Source organism: Semicossyphus pulcher, unplaced genomic scaffold, assembly GCF_022749685.1.
Source record: "Semicossyphus pulcher isolate SPU_LCO1_2020_fin unplaced genomic scaffold, fSemPul1.0.p SCAF_20, whole genome shotgun sequence".
NCBI lineage: Eukaryota > Metazoa > Chordata > Actinopteri > Labriformes > Labridae > Semicossyphus > Semicossyphus pulcher.
This window is the reverse complement of record NW_027211694.1, coordinates 9068906-9090438: the sequence shown is the minus strand read 5'-3', so window position 1 is coordinate 9090438 and position 21533 is coordinate 9068906. Positions and strand designations below refer to the sequence as shown.

The 21533-nt window shown below is 42.3% G+C and overlaps 1 protein-coding gene across 1 annotated transcript in view; it reads left to right on the top strand.

The window, feature by feature from the left end:
- The window catches only part of col7a1l (collagen type VII alpha 1-like), a 58126-nt gene that overhangs the window by 30359 nt on the left and 6234 nt on the right, over window positions 1–21533 (top strand). The window contains exons 55-101 of the mRNA XM_069671194.1: window positions 107–145; window positions 241–285; window positions 366–398; window positions 890–955; window positions 1157–1201; window positions 1324–1359; window positions 1440–1466; window positions 1548–1619; window positions 1751–1813; window positions 2070–2087; window positions 2183–2218; window positions 2302–2340; window positions 2424–2459; window positions 2556–2684; window positions 2821–2910; window positions 4024–4218; window positions 4500–4607; window positions 6209–6253; window positions 6657–6734; window positions 7104–7160; window positions 7411–7512; window positions 8827–8880; window positions 8992–9042; window positions 12155–12208; window positions 12285–12338; window positions 12463–12498; window positions 12593–13117; window positions 13204–13239; window positions 15241–15267; window positions 15354–15413; window positions 15766–15891; window positions 16048–16119; window positions 17403–17438; window positions 17524–17583; window positions 17748–17792; window positions 17883–17918; window positions 18798–18833; window positions 18953–19009; window positions 20005–20076; window positions 20191–20262; window positions 20340–20375; window positions 20454–20534; window positions 20608–20661; window positions 20819–20872; window positions 20968–21030; window positions 21104–21166; window positions 21266–21382. Of these exons, the coding sequence (XP_069527295.1) occupies window positions 107–145; window positions 241–285; window positions 366–398; window positions 890–955; window positions 1157–1201; window positions 1324–1359; window positions 1440–1466; window positions 1548–1619; window positions 1751–1813; window positions 2070–2087; window positions 2183–2218; window positions 2302–2340; window positions 2424–2459; window positions 2556–2684; window positions 2821–2910; window positions 4024–4218; window positions 4500–4607; window positions 6209–6253; window positions 6657–6734; window positions 7104–7160; window positions 7411–7512; window positions 8827–8880; window positions 8992–9042; window positions 12155–12208; window positions 12285–12338; window positions 12463–12498; window positions 12593–13117; window positions 13204–13239; window positions 15241–15267; window positions 15354–15413; window positions 15766–15891; window positions 16048–16119; window positions 17403–17438; window positions 17524–17583; window positions 17748–17792; window positions 17883–17918; window positions 18798–18833; window positions 18953–19009; window positions 20005–20076; window positions 20191–20262; window positions 20340–20375; window positions 20454–20534; window positions 20608–20661; window positions 20819–20872; window positions 20968–21030; window positions 21104–21166; window positions 21266–21382 (3336 nt within the window). The remainder of the gene's footprint in view (window positions 1–106; window positions 146–240; window positions 286–365; window positions 399–889; window positions 956–1156; window positions 1202–1323; window positions 1360–1439; window positions 1467–1547; window positions 1620–1750; window positions 1814–2069; window positions 2088–2182; window positions 2219–2301; window positions 2341–2423; window positions 2460–2555; window positions 2685–2820; window positions 2911–4023; window positions 4219–4499; window positions 4608–6208; window positions 6254–6656; window positions 6735–7103; window positions 7161–7410; window positions 7513–8826; window positions 8881–8991; window positions 9043–12154; window positions 12209–12284; window positions 12339–12462; window positions 12499–12592; window positions 13118–13203; window positions 13240–15240; window positions 15268–15353; window positions 15414–15765; window positions 15892–16047; window positions 16120–17402; window positions 17439–17523; window positions 17584–17747; window positions 17793–17882; window positions 17919–18797; window positions 18834–18952; window positions 19010–20004; window positions 20077–20190; window positions 20263–20339; window positions 20376–20453; window positions 20535–20607; window positions 20662–20818; window positions 20873–20967; window positions 21031–21103; window positions 21167–21265; window positions 21383–21533) is intronic.

Sequence of the window (21533 nt, the reverse complement as noted above, 5' to 3'; positions counted from 1 at the left end):
GTTAGCTGTCTAAAGAAGCAATAATCTACAGAATAATCAATAATGACTATAATGCTCCATTGATGAAAGTTAATAATAAAATAAAGACATGTTTGTTTCTCCAAAGGGTCCAGAGGGGAAACCTGGATTACCAGGATCATCTCTGGTTAGTGTAAACATGTCTGTAAATTGGTCCTTCTTGCCTTAACCACTCGTCCAGAGATGTGTCTGTGTTGAAATATGACCCTGTTTGCTTTGCAGGGAGGTTCTGGACTCGATGGTGTACCGGGGAAACCAGGAACGAAGGTAATACGAACTTGGGCCCACAGTTTTATTTGCATTATTAAAGTCTGCGATAACAAACGTGTGTTTATTACTTACTGCAGGGCGACCAGGGACAAAAAGGAGACGCTGGTGTGGTGAGTTCACCACTGTTTTAATGCTGTATGCAACTCTACTATTCATACTTGATTTTTGTATCCCAAAACAAGTTACCCACAATGCAGCTGTTTGAGGCGTTTTATCGTCATCAGGCCTGTTTGTTTTTTTTATAGCTCATATCCTGGCTGCTCTTATTAACCTCATGTTTCAGAAGCAACCGGCCGTGCTTCCTGTGAGAAAGCACTTTTAAATGTGCTGCAAACAAAGGATGTTTGATGATTTAATGGAGACTAACAGAGAGTTTAAAGCTGAGTGAATTTGTGACTCAAATTTGCCATTTGGACACATGGCTCCAAATGAATGCTTGATGACTGTAGAAGTTTTATAAAGCAAAACTGCAGTTACGATCATTTTTCAACTACAATAAATAATGTTTGAGTTGTTTTAATGTGATGTTTGATGTTAATATGGAGAGATTTTTAAGTCTTAAAGAGAAAAGTTTCATTTTTTTATATGTGTGTGTGATCAGAGGGGAGAAAAAGGAGACCAAGGACGGGTCGGGATAGCAGGGATGCCGGGTTTACCAGGAACTCCTGTGAGTACCAGTGTGTCACAACACCTGCAGTTTAAACACTAAAATATAACCCTTTATCCAGTTTAACGATGAAAGACAGTACTGGAGTCTATGTTTAAGCTTTTGTATCATGTGTCCGGTGTGTGATTAGCACAACCTTTATTTTTTCCATCATAATCTGAAAATATTTCCTGACTTGGACTTGTTTCCTCTGCTCTGCAGGGGAGGCCTGGCATTGATGGGAAGAGGGGCCTCCCAGCAAAAGATGTAAGACACATTTTGTGCTTAACGTCTATGCTACTTTGCTAAAACGTAATTGTTCAGATATTTAAAGTGTGTCATTTCTTTAGCTAACTTTTTAAAATTGAAGACATGTTGTCCTTTCACAGGGAGAACGGGGATCGAAGGGAGATGACGGCAAGAAGGTCCTTTAAAATTTATTGAAACCAGCTAAAACATTTAGACTGTTTTTCAAGTACACGTGTTAACCTTCCTCTTGTTGCAGGGGGACAGGGGAGATGCAGGAGCGAGTGTAAGCAGCTTCAAGATAATTAAAAAATGTTTGTGAGAAATACTGCGGCTGCACCGTTTGAACTCCTGTCTTCCTGCACAGGGTAAAGACGGCGGCAAGGGGGAACCAGGAGCTCCAGGTCTACCTGGGCGGCAGGTGCTCGTCACGTCAGAGGTGAGGATAATCACCTGTGTGATCAGCGATAATCATTAAGCTTATTTCTGTTTGCTGGTGATTGAGAAAAACAATCACTAATCTGCCTGCCATTTGAAACCCTACTGATTTTTATTTGCATCAATTCTCAGGGCGCCACCGTTGACGAAATCCGACAAGCATTCCCGATCCCGATGGGTCCTCCGGGAGCGCCTGTGAGTTCGCACACGACATGTTATTGCAGATATTTATAGCTCATAAATAATTGCACATTATTTCAGCTGTTGCATGGCGTTATGCATATTTTGCCTGCATGCCGTCTGAGTCATCACACAACCATGATGACTTTATTGCTTTTACTGTGGGCTGCTGTGAGTTGTGTCCTTATCTGCATACAGATAAGGCAAGCTCCATGTCATGCATTGCAGATGCATGTTCCAATGTCTTGCTCCTCTGTTTGTGTTTGTTTAGGGTGCACCAGGACTGAAGGTAAGATGGTGATAGGATTCATACTGAAGCTCACTTATTTAAAGAAGAGAAACATATTAGCTGTGTTGCTCATTTAGGCTTTTTCTTGTTTGCAGGGGGATAAAGGAGAAAGAGGCGGGAAAGGAGACAAGGTGGTGCTTCAGTGTTATCCCTCACAAATATATGTATATGCAAATTACATTATTTCACTCTGCTTGTTTTAACGTTTCCGCAGGGGGACGCTGGAGCTCCTGGAAGATCTATCAACATGAAGGTGAGTACAAAAAGAAGTAATGTCTCCTCTGGGATGCAACGTCTCATTTTGCATATTTAACATTATGTTTTCCTCTCTTTCAGGACATTGAAGTGATGTTTGAAGCGTACGGCATCCGGGTAATCTGACTCTCACACCGTCTAAATTTAGAGCTTGATAGAAGTGGTGATCGTGTTCCAGTTTGACCTTTTCTATAAAAACTTTTTTTCTCTCAGCTTCCTTTGCTGAAGGTTTTGATTGACAGGCTGCTGCAGGAAGGAATCGAGGAGCTGCTTCATGTGCTCGGCACGTCCAAGAAGGCAAAAGAAGAAAGTCACACCTCTAACGTCATCACGGAGTTCACAGTACGTAAATTCAGGGAAGAAAAGTGTGAAACCATTAATATATGATTTTATTCAAGCTTACTTTTTTATAAGACATTTAAATTACACCAAAAGTAGCAGTAAAAATTGACATTTTCTCTTTGTGTCTTCTCAGCAGAGTTCAGTGAAGTTTGACCTCAGCCAGCCTCCGTCAGACACTATCGAGGACACTGATTTAGACAGGCAGCTTCCAGAGTCTTTTTCAGTTGTAAGTATCCTCAAAATCTCCATCATCCAAAAACAATCATGAGAACATTTTTTAGGTCAGTTTTGATCGTTTTTATTTGAGATTCTGATGAGAGAACAAATGTTTAAAGTAAAGCCCTGAAGACTTAATAAGGGTGTAGAGTTGCAGTGTCAAAAAATTGACACTGAGAGTAAAGTTACACAGTAAGACTGAAGTTTTGACGGTTGACTAAGTTATACACGAATATTCACTGGCACAGAGACAGGGGAAGACGAGGGGCCTTTCGCAAACCAGACGCTCAAGTCCAGTCAATTTATTTACTGTCCCGAGGGGGGAAGCCTACAGTTAAAAAAAGAGCAGCTCGCTGCGCCTATTTTTTCTACTGTTGTTAAGGCAACCACTGGATCATTAGCTGTCACCTAACCGTTATATTGTAAACTGACTGAAGGCCCGCCTCTCCTTTCTTCCGATTGGACAATTAGAAAAAATAAGGAGGAGCTCAGAGCGTTTCCCCAAAAACGTGAGGCGTTAAGCAGGGCGCAAAAAGCGTCACTCTCACTGAAAACAACTACAAAAAAACGCCCTCCAACGAAGTGGAAGTGCGTAGGGAGAGGATGTAGGGAGTGGTTTGGGAAAGGCCCGAGGACTAAATACACTGGGGAGGTGAGGCTAATCAGACACAGGTGAGACAATCAAGGGGCAGGTGAAAACAACGAGGGCAGGGCACTTAATCAATACAAAACTAAACAAGGATAACTCATGACAAAGAAAAGAACAGGTTTGAGGAGTCGAATGGAACAGGAAATAAATTGTTCTACTACTGAACAAACACCTTACCTCTGTTCTGACTTAGGAACATGACTTGGACCTACTTAATCAGACACCTAATCCATCAATTATCAGACACTTTATTTCCTGATAAGTTTGTATATGTATTTCCTTTTGTCCACATAGTTTTTCCTCATTGGATCATTGTATTATAAACCTGCTAAAGGCAACAAGATAATAGATTGTATTATTTTCCCCTACACACAGATTTACAGCTGCTGTATATTGTCACTCACTGATGTCGATGCTTCTGGTCCAAATCTGCATTTTCTCTCACTTCCACTAAATCTGCCTTTTGATGCGTAGGACCCTTTAAATGAAACAGCAGAGGGTCCCACTTTATGGTCGGCCACCACGGTGAACGGAGAGCAGGAGCTCCACAGGACTGAGACCAAGCTGAGAGGGACGGAGAGAGTAGACGGAGACAGAGACGGAGCATCTTCACTCAGAATTAATCTGACTGTGGTTAATTCTACTTTCAATTATACCACCACCCAGGAGGTAGGAACGTTTTACAATTAGGGATGCCTCTTTGAAATATATAATTTTAGCAAATGACTGGAAACATGCTGAGAACACCTAGCTAGTTAATAATTTTATTGTTAATACATAGAGGGTTCACATCCTCTTACGCTGTTCACACCCTGGATTTTAAAAGCTGCTCAGTGCCTTGGTTTTGAATGAAAATGTGATGAAACACTTGAACAAAAAACAAAGTGTCAGACACAGTTTGTATGCAAATAACATTCAATACATGCTAAACATGAAAATGTGCACGTCAGACGGTTTCAGGGTTACCAGGCAGCGTGGTGGAGACGGTTCTCCTCACTCAGGAGGACTCGCTGAAGAAGAACTCAGGACAGAAGAAGAAGAACAGGGAGCGTGGGAAGGTAAAGCAGAAACATAAAACATGAAATAATCCTGGGATCATTTTTTAACACGTGTAATGATGTTTGTGTTTGATAACTTAAATGCACATTATTAAAGGAGCATACAAGTGTTGCATGTTTTAGCTCACCCTGCCGATCTTCCAAGTATTAGCTGATGTCAGGTAACGCCGTTAAAATCAAGTAACAGAGACTTTCTGTTGGAGAATTTACCATATATTGACATGGTAATGTAGATGAGCTGAAAATGTTTCTTGTGATGGGTTGCTTTTTATCTTTTTCTTCATTGTTTGAAGCATCGGTTTCTTACATAAAGAAGTTGCTTGGAAATTAGGGCTGTGACCGAACAGATTTTTTCTAACCGCGGTCAAACACTAATGCCCCAGCCCAAGCAGCAACGTCCTTCCCATCCCTCACTGTGGTGTTAGTTTCTATACCCTTCATCCTGATCAACTGACAGTCGGAGACTCTGAGCTGCCGTGCTGATCGCTTACCTTCTTCCTCCCGCCGCTACGCATACCGGCCTTTTTAACGTCCTGCTCGGTTCAGATTTACTTTCACTCATCTGGGGTCAACGGAGAAGCGTCTCACTGCTGCATCTCCTGATTTTATTTCTGCACACTTGAAACCTGACAGCACAGCGACCAGTAAATGTGACGTGTGGCGTTTGAGTGAAGGGAAAAAAACGGTGCTTCACTGCTAATATTGGACCTTTTATTTTTATTTAGTTTTCACATTTTATTTCAGTTTCAGTTCATTTATTGAAGCGGGGATTTTAAGCAGGCAAGCTGTAATCTTAAATGTCTGTTAAGTCTCTATCTAGCGGCGCCCAGTTACTGACGCATTTTCCGTCACCGAGCAGTGGTTGGTCTGCCAGAGACGGTAGGCGGAGTTAAGCGGCTGCTTTTATGGTCTCTGCAAGTGTTGCGAGTAAACAGTAATCTGCTATGGCTGAACAAACAAAGAAAAGATCGATGACTACAGATACGACTTCAAAAATAAGTGAAAATCCAAAGAAAAAGAAACAAATTCGACGCTCAGATGAAGGCAAACAGTCTGAAAAGGAAAGCGACAGCCAGCGAGTAAAATCAAGAGTTACAACCGGAGCCAACCGTGGACCGTGGTTATCTGGGAAGTGTAAAGTGAAAATGTGAAAATCAAGAGTCACATAACCGCGTTACGCTCACAGCCCTTTTGGAAGTGAGTCCACGAATTTTGTAAAACCCCCAAATCAGTGGCTGCTTTGAAGGAAGGGCATCAATGTAGGCAAGGTAATTTATTTTTGCTGCACATTTCATTGCAGGTTTGTGCTTTACATTAAAGTGCAAACAGCAACAAGTGACAAAAATAGTCCCTAATAATGTTTGATTTGTGATAAAAGAGCTGAAACATGCAAACTGCCTGTGTGGTCCTGATAACTTTAACACTAAGGATTCTTAAACATCTTGATTTAAAGGTTTTGCATTCATTTTTGTTATTCATTAACTACTTATTTCCCCCCTTAACTTACAGTTTCAACTTATAATTTCGTACTTGATCATGAACGTCTGAAGCATGAGAAACCTTTATCTTTTTTTCTCTCCGACTGTGAACTTCTTAACCAGGGCAAAGGAAATAAAGGACGGCATAAGAGGCAGAGACAGCGCCTGGTAAATGTCCTTGAAGGGGGTCAGACTAAAACCTGGAGACTCTGCTCCACCTTTGCCCAAACTAAACAAAAAGAAACTAACCCTGCAGAACTGTGGCTAACGCTAACATGTCATTAACACATCAGTAATTGTGCCAATAACAGCTGTAGTAGTAACTATAACAGAAGTAATGATAGTAACTAACCTGTTATTGTATTCATGGTGTGGTTAGTTCAGCTTAAAGCATGCGTTTGTCTCAACGTCCATGTGCTGCTCATTATATTGATAACAGGTTTGAAACTTGATTAGCGGGTTGCTTTGTCTTCGCTTGGCTTTGTTGTCTTCCAGCCATTGACACAAACGCTTACTCATTATCCGTAACAGTATCTTCCTCTAATTATTGTCATGTCTCCTTTATCCAAAGACAAGTGAGGAGGACAAGCGAGACAAAGAGGAGGAGGCGGAGTTTCATAACGGCGGAGAGCACAGCTATGACTACGAGGTGGGCAGCAGCTGCATTAAATGACTAATCCGCGAGCAGTGGGAAACTTCAATTTAAAGTGATGATTGATGACGCGTTGGGGTTGTTATGGATTTGGAGCGTCAGCGTCGTCGTGGGTGTCTTCTTGTTAACAGAACTGTCAAACTCATAATGAGATTGTGTGTTTTTTTTTCTACAAAGCAGCGTCTCATTTGTGCCCACACGAAACTCTGCAGAGAGTTTGATTAATGACACGCCCACTACCTGAATTAATTATTGCAAATAAATTAGTTTGTCATCACAGCCCACTGAAACTGCTCGGCGTATCATCCACGGGAGGGTCTGGAGGTTGTTAAAGTTATCATGAGCTGATTTTCTTCTTCCAAACAGGAAGAGCTTCACCCCGATGTCCTACCCGTCTCTCAGGAGAGGAGAGGCAACACACAGGTAAGTTCAAACTGCATGCTCTCGTATGTTTCAGCTGGAATAATTAATGTATAATATGCTCCATGTTTTTGTCAGATGCAGCTTCAAGTCCAAACAGATGAATTCCCCTTTCCTGTGAATAAAAAGGTAGTGATCTCATTCGCTGTGGCATGATTGTGTTCTGATAGAAAGGCCACAGAGGCAGCTGAGCTCAGTTACGTGCTGCTCTGCTGTACCTGAACAATATTAACATATTTATACTGTTTTGTAGGCAGATCAATTACCCTCACAGAGTCCTGCCCTGTTAGAAACATCGACTGAAACCTCCAGACATCCTCCGCCATCCTCGTCAGACGGCGCAGCTGATACTAAAGTATGATGTTTCACAAACTGAATCTGAAACACAACATTTGGTTTGTCAACAGTTATAGGATCCAACCCTCGTCTATGTTCATGCTTTGGGTAGTGACCAAGAATGAGGTCGCAGATACAAGCCCCCGAAATTAGTTTCCTCTGAAGGGTGGCAGGTAGCTCAGACATCCGGAGGGAGCTCGGAGTAGAGCCGCTACTCCTTCACATCAAGAGAAGCCAGTTGAGGTGGTTCGGTGCATCTGATTAGGGCGCCTCCCTGTGGAGGTTTTCCAGCCACGTCCAACTAGGAGACGACCCCGGGGCAGACCCAGAGCTCGCTAATATCAGAATCAGCTTTATGTGGGCACATGCAAGGAATTTGACTCTGGGTTTTCTTTGCTCTCAATGCACAGACACGCACATTAAACAGACTAAACTTAAAAACAAGGACAGCTTAGACAAGGTAACACAGACACTTAAACTCTTATATACAGACCTAGACAGGAGACGATAGTGCAATGGTGCAATAGAGAGTGCAAAGGTGCAGAGATAAATATGGTTGTCACTCAGGTTATGTATAAGAGGTAGATGGTTGTAGAGAATATAATATCTCCCCTCTGGCCTGGGAACGCCTCGAGATCCCCCAGGAGGAGCTGGAACATGTTGCTGGGGAGAGGGACGCCTGGGTCACCTTCTTGCTCAGCCTGCTGCCACCGCGACCCAACTAAGCAGAAGACAATCGATGGATGGCTGAACCAGTTATTTTTAGTGTTCAGAAGTTTGCATTCATTTGAAGAGAAGTCTTGTTCCTTATATTTAAAATTTTTATAGACACAAACAAAACCAGTCCACAAAAACCTGCGTCCCATAGCACCCACAGAGAGGAGAGTAAAGAACAGTGCCAGAAAGGGCTCCAGTGTCCATAGCAACTATAGTAGAAATGGTAAACAAAGTTAAAATAAACTGCACATTACGCCACACTTAGATGAGTAAGTTGGAGAGATCTATTTTCTTTGGGATATAATAAATAAAGGGACTCCAGATCTTAACAGATTTACAGTATGAGTCATACAAAGTGGACCTTAGCATTGAAGCACTGAGTGAAGGATGGTATCCTTTCACTCAAAATAACCCTTTTTTAGCTGTAACCATTCTAAACAAAACACCCTGTTGAGTCTGTTGAGGCTTCTTAAGTCTTCTTACCTGCCTGAACTTTCAAATTAAAACACCAACACCTATTAAAAGCATTTACTTTTGCACAGATTAATGGTTCAGATTTAAACTGCACATGTGCATATTTTAATGTCTCAGTAAGCCTCCCCTTTCTTCCCTTTAGGCTGTCTTCACAACCACAGCGCCTCCATCACAGCCCGTGGATGACACAGACAAGGTATGGGGCAGCAGCTGGCCGTGTCGCGTGTTGATTTTTAGCTCAATATGATGCATCACTTCTGAAGTGTCGCCACATTCTCATCAAATTGTTCTTTATTGTTGTGAGCAGGATGAAGCGTCGCTTCCTACACCTCCAATCACGACTGAAGAACAACACAAGGTAGTTTTATTTTCACACAAGTGAAAGGCTTGACTCTTAAATGAATGTTTCTTGCATGCCTGGGGATGCTCTTTTATTTACACTTAACACAAGAGTCTTGAAAGTGATGGCAAGTGCTTGAATCAAATGAAGTATACACTTCCTTATTATTAAAGAACCACTTTGCATCATATTTCAAGACTTTTTCCTCCTTCCTACCTCCTGTGAAAATTTCACCAGTGCAAAAAATGTTTCTTTAAAGAGGGGGTATTATGCTGTGTCACATTTTAAGACATATTTATAATGTTATGATGTTGGATGTCCAGACTAAACGTGGGTGAAGTTTCAGATCTGTAGGTAAAAGTATGATGGAGTAATCCTCTGCTAAAAAAGTCTCAGTCTGCAGGCTGCTGTGAACGGCTGGTTTCACACAGTTTTTTCAGCAGGCTTCAGAGAGCTGGAAAAAAAAACGGGGTTTCTTAAAGGGACAGAGCTGATTAAGTCGTTTCAGGCGGAGGCTGTATGAGCGCCTGCACAGAGCACGAGTGTGAGAAACATGAGGAGTTTTTTTAACTGTAAATGATGCTAAGCTACTCCACATGTATCAGAGTAAAATATGAAGCTTGAAATTAGCATAATACCCCCCCTTTAAGGCTAATGTGTACACAGTGGGAATGTAAATAAACCAAACCAAAACACAGCATGAAACAGGACAGCATGCCTCTAAAGCTTGTCTGAATGGGAATGAGCCACAGACGCATCCTGTAGTCTGACTCTTCAAGAATGAATAACAACGCAAAGAAAAGCATTCCAGAGAGTTACTCTTAATACTTTCTCTCTCTCGTTTTTTTGTTTGTTTGTCTTAAACAGGACATATCTTAATTCCCAAGAGACTGTAGAGTGTTAAAGCATTCATAACAAAACACACACACACACACACTTACACGGAGAGTGTGAATAAACTGTGAAGTGTTTTGCTGGTGAGGAGCCCTGAACCTGACCCACGTTTCACGAGGAAGGACGATGTCGCTCACCCAAACCTATGGCCAAACCAAACTTCACATGTTTTTTAAAGGCTTTGTCTATGGTAGAGCTCTAATAATAATTAGACAAACTTGTTTCATTGGGTCCAGTTTACTTTGTTCAGTGTAAACACCAGTGTAGCCTTTACCGTGTCTGCAGCTCCTAATTTATTTATTAAGACATTTATTTCTCTGTACCAAACAGCTGTTTCAAACATGTGCTCACGCTTTAAACACATATTTCCATTTGTCAAGTTGTACTGAAATTGTATTTATTAAAACTTAGAAAATATCTTGTGTTTTTACTTGATGATATTATCCAGAATGTAGAGGCATTATAAGCACATGTGTAGCCAGATCAGACGCTCTTTTCACTGGTGAAATTTTCCTCTTTTGTTATATTGTTTTCTGTGTGTGTTTAACCTCTCTGTGCATGTATGTATCCTTCAGTAAAAGTGTTTAAATACCTTTAAAAAAAAATGTCTGTGTCTTTCTTTCTTACATCATACACATCAAAGCAGTGCTCCAGATTTTTTACAGGAAGCGCCTTCTTCGTTGCTGCCACCTCCCTCTGAAACTCTGTCCCCCAACACCTCAGACACCCTCCCTCTTTCAAAACTGCATTTTGTTGTACTTGTTTTCTTTTATATACAGTACATACTGTATATATGTAAAGTGGTAATCTCGAAGATCTCAGTTTCTCTTCGGTGGCACCTATGTGAATAAACGATAATTGCGGAAGCACACTTCCCAGATATCCAGACAGTGTCGCATGTGTGACGTCCACGGTCGGCTCCGGTTGTAACTCTTGATTTTCCTCGCTGACGGTCGCTTTCCTTTTTAGACTGTTTGGATTTTCACTTATTTTTGAAGTTGTATCTGTAGTCATCCATCTGTTCTTTGTTTGTTCAGCCAATGTAGATTACTGATTACTCGCAACACTTGCAGAGGCCGCCAAGCTCCGCCTACCCTCTCTGGCAGACCAACAACTGCTGGGTGATGGAAAACGCGTCACTAACTGGGCGCCGCTTGTGATTTTTTTCCCTGAAAGTCGCACCAGACACCCAGTTCATAATTCTGCAAATGTAAAGCCTTTCATCAGCGGGCCATACACTGTAAAAAGGGATTTTTGAGGGTAGTAAATAAAATTCATGCAAATTGTGTCAATTATACGAAAAGTAAAGTCAGCAAGTGAATTAATAGAAATTAGTATAACTGCATTACCTAATTTTCAACAGTAACAATTGCAGCCCAAAATACCACAATAAAATCTACCCAAAGATATCGGGCCTGTCCTTTAAAGTGCACATGCGTCACTGATTGTTCTTGGCTGCAGGCTAGGGTCGGATTAATCGTTGGGAGTATCGCCAGTATTTGTGCGCTACTGGGGTTTATATATTTTTTAGTTAGATACACCAGACGATTTGTCGTCGTGCATGTTTGTATATGACAGGAACTTAAAATTCCAAAATGCTGGGCGGTGCATTGCAGTGGTTAGCGCTGTCGCTTCAGAGCTAGAATGTTCCTAGCTCAAATCCCGGTTCGGACGTAGTGGGCCTTTTGGTGTGGAGTTTGCATGTTCTCCCTGTGCATGCATGGGTTCCCCCTGGCCTCCTCCCTCAGTCCAAAGACATGCTCGTTAGGTTCATTGGGGACTCTAAATTGCCTGCGAGTGTGAGCTTGAAAAGTTGTCTGTCTCTTTCTTTAAAGAGTTATTATTACACCTTTTAATTAAGTATTTAGTTGTGTAATCTAATGAGAAATGTTAAGCAGAATTTACCCAATTTATTTTAGTCTATCATAGCTGTTAAATTCCGGTGCTCTTCACTGAAAACACAGAGGTCAAAATTTACTCAATCAACAAAGTGCACATTGTTACCTCAGTTTTTTTGAGTAGATTTTATTGGTTGTTTTTAATAGTGTAAGCTCTTCCTGTGTTATTTCTGTACTTTGACTGCTTTACACTGTTTATTCACTTAACTGTCTTTGTAATTGTTTTATATATCATGAACAGCACCTTTGAGTACCTTTCTAAAGCGCTGTACAAATTAAATGTATTATTATTATTAAAACTATTGCAATAAATGTGCTCCTTTCGGGCGGCTTGACAGGTGCATCGATCCCAAAGCAGGGTGAGGAGAAGCGCCTCCTGGCCTGAATCTACGGTAAGTGTTACCTGGTTTATATAATACAGATAGGTGCTAATAAAAAAGGCAGAAGTAATAATTTTTTATGTGTTAGGTGTTCATGCCAGGTGCCCCGGGTGGAAGAAATCGCTTTAAGGAGGCACAAAAAGTTTGTCATTTCTATCCTTTCAAAATAAAACACACGTCTCAGTTTACATTAATTACAATAAATGTAACTTCAGAGACGCTGTCTTTGGATCATATTTGAGTTTGTCCCCTCCTTTCAGTTTCAGCATCTGTCCTCTGGAGCTCAGGGTTACAGCTGGAGTGTAAGTCTGTTATCTGTCTGTGATAATCCAATCCAATAACATGGTATGACTTATAAATACATGACTGTGTGTCCTATAAAACTTGTGTCTCCAGAGGAAGGAGCAGGAAAGCCCTGACCATCAAGCACAAACCAGGCGTCAGAGGCAACAACGGAGGGAGAGACAGCGATACAGTGATGCAGAAAAAGAAGTTCATACGGACACTAAAGGTGGAGAACAGGAGCAGACAAACACCGAGGAAGAGGAGGAGTGGGAAAAAGAACCATACTATGAGGAAGAGGAGAGGAGCGGAGACTACGACTGGGAGACCGAGGAGGACCTCGACCGAGAGAGGGAAGGAGAGGAGGAGGAGGACCTGGAGCGGGAGAGGGAGAGGGAAAGGCTGGAGATGGAGAGAGAGCGAGAGGAGCTGGAGAGAGAGAGGGAGGCCGAGCTGGAGCAGGAGGGGGAGGAAGAGCTGGAGAAGGAGAGGACGAGGCAGGAGGGGGTGAGAGATATTGAGCGGGAGAGGGCGGAGTGGGAGAGGAGGAGGGCAGAGATGGAGAGGGGGGGCGAGGGGGGTTATGGCGAGGAGACTGGACAGCCGTACCCGTACCCTCCGGAGTTTTTTTTCCTGAAGGTAAAAGCACAAAGTATTCGTCCCGTCATTATGAAACACTTGAGAAATAACTGTACAACACTAATGATGAATGTCTTATCCAACAGGGACAACCAGGTGAGAACGGACAAGCAGGAGAGAAGGTGATCTTTAACATTTAAACTCTATTGATTACAGCTTCCCTGTGCACAGCTTTCTCAAATATTCCACATCTTACTTGGAAGCAATCACGACATTATATAGAGAACCTTGATGCCATTTAGACATAAAAAGTAGTGTTTACATTTTGGCACCTCTTATTTACTCAAATCAGTTAATAACTTAAAGCGTGCTCGACAAGGACCTGGTAGTTGGAGTCTTCTTGCACTGATTTCAACCGAGTCTCTCACAAAACAGGGCAGCGAATAAATTACAATTAAGCCTTCTTAAGTGGTATTAGTGCTATCAATCAGTGATCAATTGAAAAATATTTTATCGGCCGTTTTGCCTTAGTTTTATGGGAGAGCTGAAGGACGCAGGAGAAGAGAGTGGGGAATAACATGCAGCAAAGGGCCGAGGCTGGGAGTCGAGCCTGTATCTGGGGTGCCTGCTCTAACCACTGAGATAAACCAGTGCTCCAGTAACAACAATTTAATAATCATAACTGAGAGCTGAGAACTGTATGTGCAGTTGTATCAACCTGTTGGTTCATGAAGAGGCTGCAATACATGTTTACAAAGACAGAAAATTGCTTAATTTCTGCCTTCCGGTTGTCGTCTATGTTTGGTTTACACCAATGACTGTATATTTAGATGGACAACGCGTCTCCATCTGCTTCCATTGTACGAAATTGATGCCAAAATAGCCCCTGTGATAGGCGCTGCCATCTTGCGATGGTGACGTCATACGGAGCCAGAGACTGCACAGTAGAGATCGGCGAGTGAAGCGGCGGTAGCCACTTCCGCTAACCCAAACACACACTTAACTTACCGAAAAAACAGCAAGGATCCCGTACACCGGCGTGTTTAACAGCAGAACAGCTTCTCTGTGTTGGTCTGAGGTTAACGTCCACAGGTATGGAAACTTCAATGACTGTAGTGATTGTTTTAGTTACGTTTCTACTCGCGGATCGTCCTCCGCTCTGCTCACCCGGAACTGATTGGCTGCAGGAGCCTAATTTGTCAACAGAGCTGTCAATCATCATTTTGACAGCATCAAATAACTAATTCAAAATAAACTTGTCAGAAAAATGAACACTTGGACGTAAATCAGCATGATAAGAACTAACTATAATGAAAGAAACCATGTTTGAGAAAAATGTATTTGTCGTTTATTTTGATTTTATAGTTTGACTCATGTCCCATCTGTTAACATGGAGGAGGCGGGCTTTATGACCTATACTGCAGCCAGTCAGCAGGGGGCGCTCAAAATGTTTTGGCTTCACTTTTAGGGAGCTGTCATGTCGTCCATCTTTTTATACAGTCTATGTCCTCGACACATTGAATGTAGGCTCGACTCTCGGCCTGTGATCATTTGGTGCACGTCAGTCCCCGCTCTCTGCTCCCAACATTTCCAGTCTCACACCAGCTGTCCTGTTGGAAGCACTTTATATAGAAAATTAACCTCTTTAACCCCACAAACAAACTTACATTCTCTTTCACTCAGAAACTGAAACATGGACAATTAAATCTTGGAAATTTTCAGGTAGACACCACCAGAAGTGAGTGAGAGAATATGTTTAATCATGTAGCAGAGCTGACCCTTTTAAGTGAAATACATCCTTACATTGTCATGAGTCACTGATATGGCCCCGCTGATTTAAAGCGTCACTATCATCATCCTAAGATCACAGAGCAGAAATGACAGTCTCGACACCGAATGTGCCGTCAGTTTCATAAAAATATCATCGCCGCTCTCCTCTCCTACCCACGTTGCATCAGTGAATGACATCAGAACTTCTCCGCTGTCTCGCCTGTCAGTGAAGCCGCTCGACTCCGGGCCTTTGATGTCCCCCGTGCTCTATTTCTGTTTGACTGAGAGACAACGGATTAAAGCAGACATTAATAATTCCCCTTGTTAAACATCTTGACAAGTTTTTTTTTATTTCAAACTCTGCTGTGTTGGTTTATTTTGGTGCACTTTCTAACTGATGTGAGCTCTTTCAGGGTGGAATTGGAGAAAAGGGACAAAAGGTAAATACGATGTTTATTCATGAGCTTTTATTTTGAAAGAGTGCACTCTAGGATTTTTACTAAAGGTGTGTGTTTTGTGGTTTCAGGGAGAGCCAGGCAGCGGCCACAGGGGTCCAGAAGGCCAGGCCGGTTCTCCGGGGCAGAAGGTGAAGTTTCCCTCGTTCCTCGCTCTTAAAAAGTACAAAGAAAGTAAAAATGTCTTATTTATAACGTCCCGTCAAATCAATCCCTCCCAACAGTCTTTTTAACTTTGACTGACTTTGTCTCCCACTGTGGTTTTAATTTCGGGGACGTAATTGGCTCAGTGACTCAGTCACTCATTAAAATAGTGTTTGAGGATATAAATTGATAAAGGGAAGAGGGACTTTAATTTGAAAGCAATTATCAGGAGCAATAGAGCAGTGGAATAATTACATTAAATGAAACAAGCGACCTTTAACTCTGTGTTTGTCTTCCAAACATTTTATTTCGTCCTTTCTTCTTTCTTTCTCGCCGCAGGGTGAACCAGGTGAGTCTGGGCCTCCGGGTGCTCAGGGCATCCAGGGTATCCGTGGTAACGCAGGCATGCAGGGTTCTACAGGCCTGAGGGGCCCATCAGGGGATCCAGGAGAGCCGGGCAGAGAGGTACATCATCGTATATTGACTTAAAGTGACTTTTTAATTTGCTTTCTAATCTGGGAAAATGATGACAGCTGAAGTATGTGGATACATGCTGTATTATGTGAATGAATGATGTATTTATAACAGGCTTATGATGGTTTTGTGTGTGTGTTGGTGCAGGGCGACCGGGGCAAGAGGGGGAAGAACGGATCACCTGGAGCTCCTGGACCTCGGGGAGCAGCAGGACCTCATGTGAGAAAGAGTTGCCTTTAATTTACGTGATTTCTCTGTAACGCTTTATAATACGGCTCGCAACTTATCGTGTAAGTACCCGCGACTTACAATGTAATATTGTCGCATGTATCAGTACTCATATGTAGGTATGGTGGAAGAAGGGAGAAACAATTTTAGGAGAAAACGTTTTTGAGTACTGGGTACCTACAGTGTAATTTAAAGGCATGAGGAATTATTTATACTCATTATTCTATAAGTACGAGGTACTCCCCTGTACCTACACTTTAAGCACAGTGTAGGCACAGGGGAACAATGGAAACTTAATAATACAGCCCACACCCCTCATCTTAGAGGGTACTTACAGGGTAGGTACAAGGGAACAGTGGAGATACTTACAGTAACTTATTTCCAGAGATGTGGACTCGAGACTTGGTGACTTGGACTTGAGTCGACTCGAGTCACTGTTTTGATGACCTGCGACTTGACTTGACAAAAAATAAATGACTTGAGGCACGATGACTTGGATGACTTGAGTGTGTTCAGAAGTTTGAATGTTAGCTCTTACATATAAAATGATATAATTCGATGTTGTCAAGTTTCTGTCTAACTTTCAAGTATGTAGGCAGCGCAAACTGGGAATCATGATTGGACGACTCAAAAAGCTCCTCGTATGTGATTGTCATGATTGGATGGCTGGCTGTCAGTCAAACTCCTCGCTATGGCAACACGCAAAATCAAAGACCCCAAAGAGAAGCCTCATCAGTCGTACTCATTACTACTCAGTACGGTCTCAGAGCAGACCATCATCATGGCTGCGTCTGTGCCAAGATCATACAGATACAATTCATTGTCATACTTGTTTGAACAGGTTATAGAAATGGGCCAAAAATATTATTATTAGACGGGCTGCTAACACCTTGTCTTTTCTCTTTATAACAACCGGATACTACAGGTAAGAGGGCTAGATCTTGGGTGGAAAAAAAGTGACTTGACTTGGGACTTGACTTGCCTTAACTAAGGACTCGACTTGACTTGATATAACCTGTTACTTGACTTGACTTGCCCAAGAAGAAATGACTCGAGACTTGCTTGAGATTTGGATCAAATGACTTGAGACTTACTTGGGACTTGAGCAAAGATGACTTCCTAACATGGTAATTTGCGGCCCGTATTATAAAGCGTCACTGATTTTTCTTTTAGCTGTCTACTCTCAAACCTAATTCACTCAGTATCATGTAGAGTTATGTTTCAAATATGAAGGACAACTAAAACTGCTGATGGAAAATGTTCTCTCTATAAAGGGTCCTACTGGTGAACCTGGAATAAAAGGAGAAAAGGTACAGACACTGTGAACACAGATATATTCACGTTAATCTGTTGTAAGAAATGTGCAGACACTTGACTTGATCTTGTCCTCGTCAGGGGGACAGTATTCCAGGAGAGCCGGGCACCAGGGGGCTGACTGGCTTCCCAGGCAGGAGAGTGAGTTCTCGTCAGCTTAAACCACTTTATGAGCAGATTCAGTCTGTGTTCATCCTGATCTCGACTAATGTGTCTGAAACATATGTACCTATTAAGGCTTTAGACTTACAGTATTCAGAACATTACTGATGTTTGAGAATTTAACACAACCCTTCTCTTTTCAGGGAGAAAAAGGCGCTCTAGGGATTAAAGGAACACCGGGGCATTTAGTAAGCGACTTTTCAAAACTGAACTGAGTTTGTTTCACTAATTCACCAATGTTGAAGTCAAAATCTGATTCTTTGACCTTTGTTTTGTAGGGTCCAAAAGGCCTGCGTGGCAGCAAAGGTGAAAAGGTGAGCTTTCATATGATTCGACAGCTTATTCACTAACTTGATTAATCATATACTAATGCTGGTATCCTGTGATGTTTGATGCTTCTAACTTTACCAACTTTGTAAGTGATTAAAATTCATTGATTTTGTTGCCCAAACACACACTCAAGTTTCACCTCATCCAAAGCCTCCACAAAAGCTACATTAAGATTTTCTGACTCCGGCTAACATTTATAGCTCTGAAAGGATGCAACCTATTGCACCGTTAGCCAGCAGTGAGGATAAATGCTTTGTGGGCTTTCTTTCAGACCCAAGTGCAGCATGTTTTCACGTGGCCTACGTATGTGATGACCAAGGCAACATGCAGTAAATACTTTTAAACGCCTGTCCTGGTTTCTGACCTCACCACACATCACTAAAATGTATTAACCCAAAGTAATCACAGCACAGTTAATAAATTAGACACAAAAGACACAAAGGTGCTGCAGTTTCTGGGATGCCGGAGCACCCATGAACCTCCTGACCTTTTCTCCCCGCATCACTTAATCTTTATTTACACCTGACTCTCTTGTCATGGCTGTTTGCGTCAACAGTGAGGTATGAGATCTGACAGGCGAGGCCTTTTCTAAAAAAAGCCACTTCCCAAAGCAAAGTTCATTCTGAAGCGTCAGCAGGTCCGGGTTGTGTTGATAGCAGTGATGTTTTCAGAAGTTAGTGCTGAAGTGTCGTTCCTGTCAACAGCAGCCAAGCCGTGTGTACAGTTCATGACATTTCATCACAGGTGTTCAGCTTCCTGTTCCAGCAGCAAAGCACGAAGAGATATAATGTAATGAATGTACTTTTTTGACACCTACACTTGAAATGAAGATGTTAAGAGCAAGCATCTTTTTTTCTTTGCAGGGGGACCGAGGGTTACCTGGACTCAGAGGAGAGAGGGTAGGACAATTTTTAACATCACAACAGGGCTTCACATGCAGTCTGTTAGCAGATAGCTCATATTGTGTATCAGCAAATGCACATAAAGCTAACCTGTATCATTAATATCCTTTCTGCAGGGGAGTGTGCTTCAAATCCAAGGACCTCGTGGATTTAAGGGCTCCAAAGGAGACGCTGTGAGATCCTCTTGAAGTTTTACTCCACTACATTAAATACACATTATTTACTTTGCAGAATCTGATTGCTTATACAAAGTATAAAACAACGGTGTAATATTATGGGGGGAAAAAACTATCTAGCAGCAGTTTAAAGGTTTAATCTCGAAGATCTCGGTTTTGTTCTCTTTGGAGGCACCTGTGGCAATAAACTGTAACTGCGGGAGCACACTTCCCAGATATCCAGACAGTGTCGCATGTGTGACGTCCACAGTTGGCTCCGGTTGTTACTCTTGATTTTCCTCGCTGACGGTCGCTTTCCTCTTTAGACTGTTTGCTTCATCTGAGCGTCCAATTTGTTTCTTTTTCTTTGGATTTTCACTTATTTTTGAAGTTGTATCTGTAGTGTTACGGACTAGTCAAGTCTAGGGTTGAGTGTGTGACCCAGCCCTAACCTGGAGTGTGCAACAAAGAAGGAAAGAGGAAAAGGGGAAGAAGCTGGACCTGGGTTTCAACTGAGCGGAGAAACAACTACGTGGTTAGCTCACCTCAAAGTCCGTTAGCAACTTCTAGCGGAAGCCTTCCCAGCGCTAGTCCTCGGAAGCAGCGTGCTCCGTCGTTTCTCCAAACGTTTACGTTAGTTCATGTTTTTATGATTGGTGGTTGGATCCCCAAAAGAAAAAAGAAGTAACAGTGCTGGTCCAATCACCTCATTGTTTCTCAATGAAAACCAGTCCAAAGTGAGGAAAAGGAAAGACAGGGAAAATCTAACCCCCCCAATCACTCCTAACAGCAGTCATCTTTTCTTTGTTTGTTCAGCCATAGTAGATTACTGTTTACTCGCAACACTTGCAGAGAGCGGAATTGCAGCCACTTAGCTCCGCCTACCCTCTCTGGCAGACCAACCACTGCTGGGTGATGGAAACTGCTTCACTAACTGGACTGTTTTTGCTTCTTTTACTACTTTTAAAAAACATACTGAAAAATAAAACAATTAAGTAGACGTTTTGTTCCAGGGTGTGAGAGGCCCACCAGGTTTTGATGGCGATAAAGGCGAGAAGGGCGAGGACGGTCCTCCTGGAGTCAAGGTGATGGGTCCTAATGTTGACATTTTTAAAGGCAAAGAAGAAGACAAATATGTTGTACTGCTCATGATTAAGTCTGATTCTGCAAAAAAATCTATTATTAACTGTTTCTAAAAGGGCCTAAAGGGCGACGCAGGTACTAAAGGTGCATTAGGACGGTTTGGAGCTCGAGGACCTGTAGGCCAGAAGGTGAGGACGCTGCAGCAACAAATCATTCAGCACTTGTGTGTTCGTACTTTGTGTCACATTGTCTTCTTTTCCTGCAGGGAGATCCAGGAGAGCCCGGGCTCAATGGAGTGGTGGTAAAGCTGCAGGACAAACACAAACAAACATTCATTTAAAACATATACATACAGTAAATACATATGATGTGATTTAAGGGTCGCAACGGGGATCATGGAGTGGACGGGGCCAAGGGGGACAAAGGAGATTTAGGACTGGAAGGCCAGAAGGGAAATCAGGTAAATTAATAAATTACAAATCATGATCAGTTTGATTTTTAAAGAGTCATAACTTTAGTTTGTTTTCTAACAGGGGGATTCAGGAGAGCCAGGCTTACCAGGAGACAAAGGGGAGAAGGGGGAGAAGGTAGAGGCAGTTATTATTATTTGTCTCCAGTTGATTGTTTTTCTCCTCCACCTCGGTCCCTTGTGGTTTTTTTATTGCGTTTCAGCCTCTTTAATTGTACGATATTGCTATAATGTTTGCACAGTCATTGTGTTCATCGTGTTACCTGCTGTTTCAGGGCTTCAGAGGTTTACCTGGACGCATCGGAAGCCCAGGCCTGAGCGGCGAAAAGGTTAGCATCTAATTAAACGGAAACAGTTTTATATCATGTTAAACAATATCAAAAATCTACATAACTGTGGGCAACATGGTGTCTCTGATAAACAGGGAGATATGGGGTTACCCGGCAGCTCTGGCGTAGCTGGACTTAATGGACTCACAGGGCGCAAGGTAAACATTAAAGCGTGCATATATTCTTCATAATTACATATATTGGTGTCCTAATCATGTGTTACAAATTTAGGGAGATAAGGGACAAGGCGGCATCAACGGCGCAGACGGTGAACCAGGAGTAAAAGGAGTAAAGGTCAGCAAAACAGCATCACCATCACTATCCGTTATCATTCATATTTTTTAAATATGTAAGTATGAAACCATGCGTGTGTTTGTTTCTTGCTCCATGCAGGGTGCAGCAGGTTTCCCAGGTTTCCCAGGGTTCAAAGGGTCAGCAGGGACTCCAGGGAGGGACGGGGACGAGGGACAACCAGGACTGTCAGGATCTCGTGGGGAACCAGGGACTAAGGTGCAGTGTTCCTACTCCCGGCTCGTTATCAACATTATACATGAATTATTGCATCCTATCAAGATAACGAGCTGCTCTCTTGATCACAACTTCACTGCGTCGTTTCTTTGTAATTTCCTGTGTCTTGCTGTTTCCTTTGACAAGGACTTAC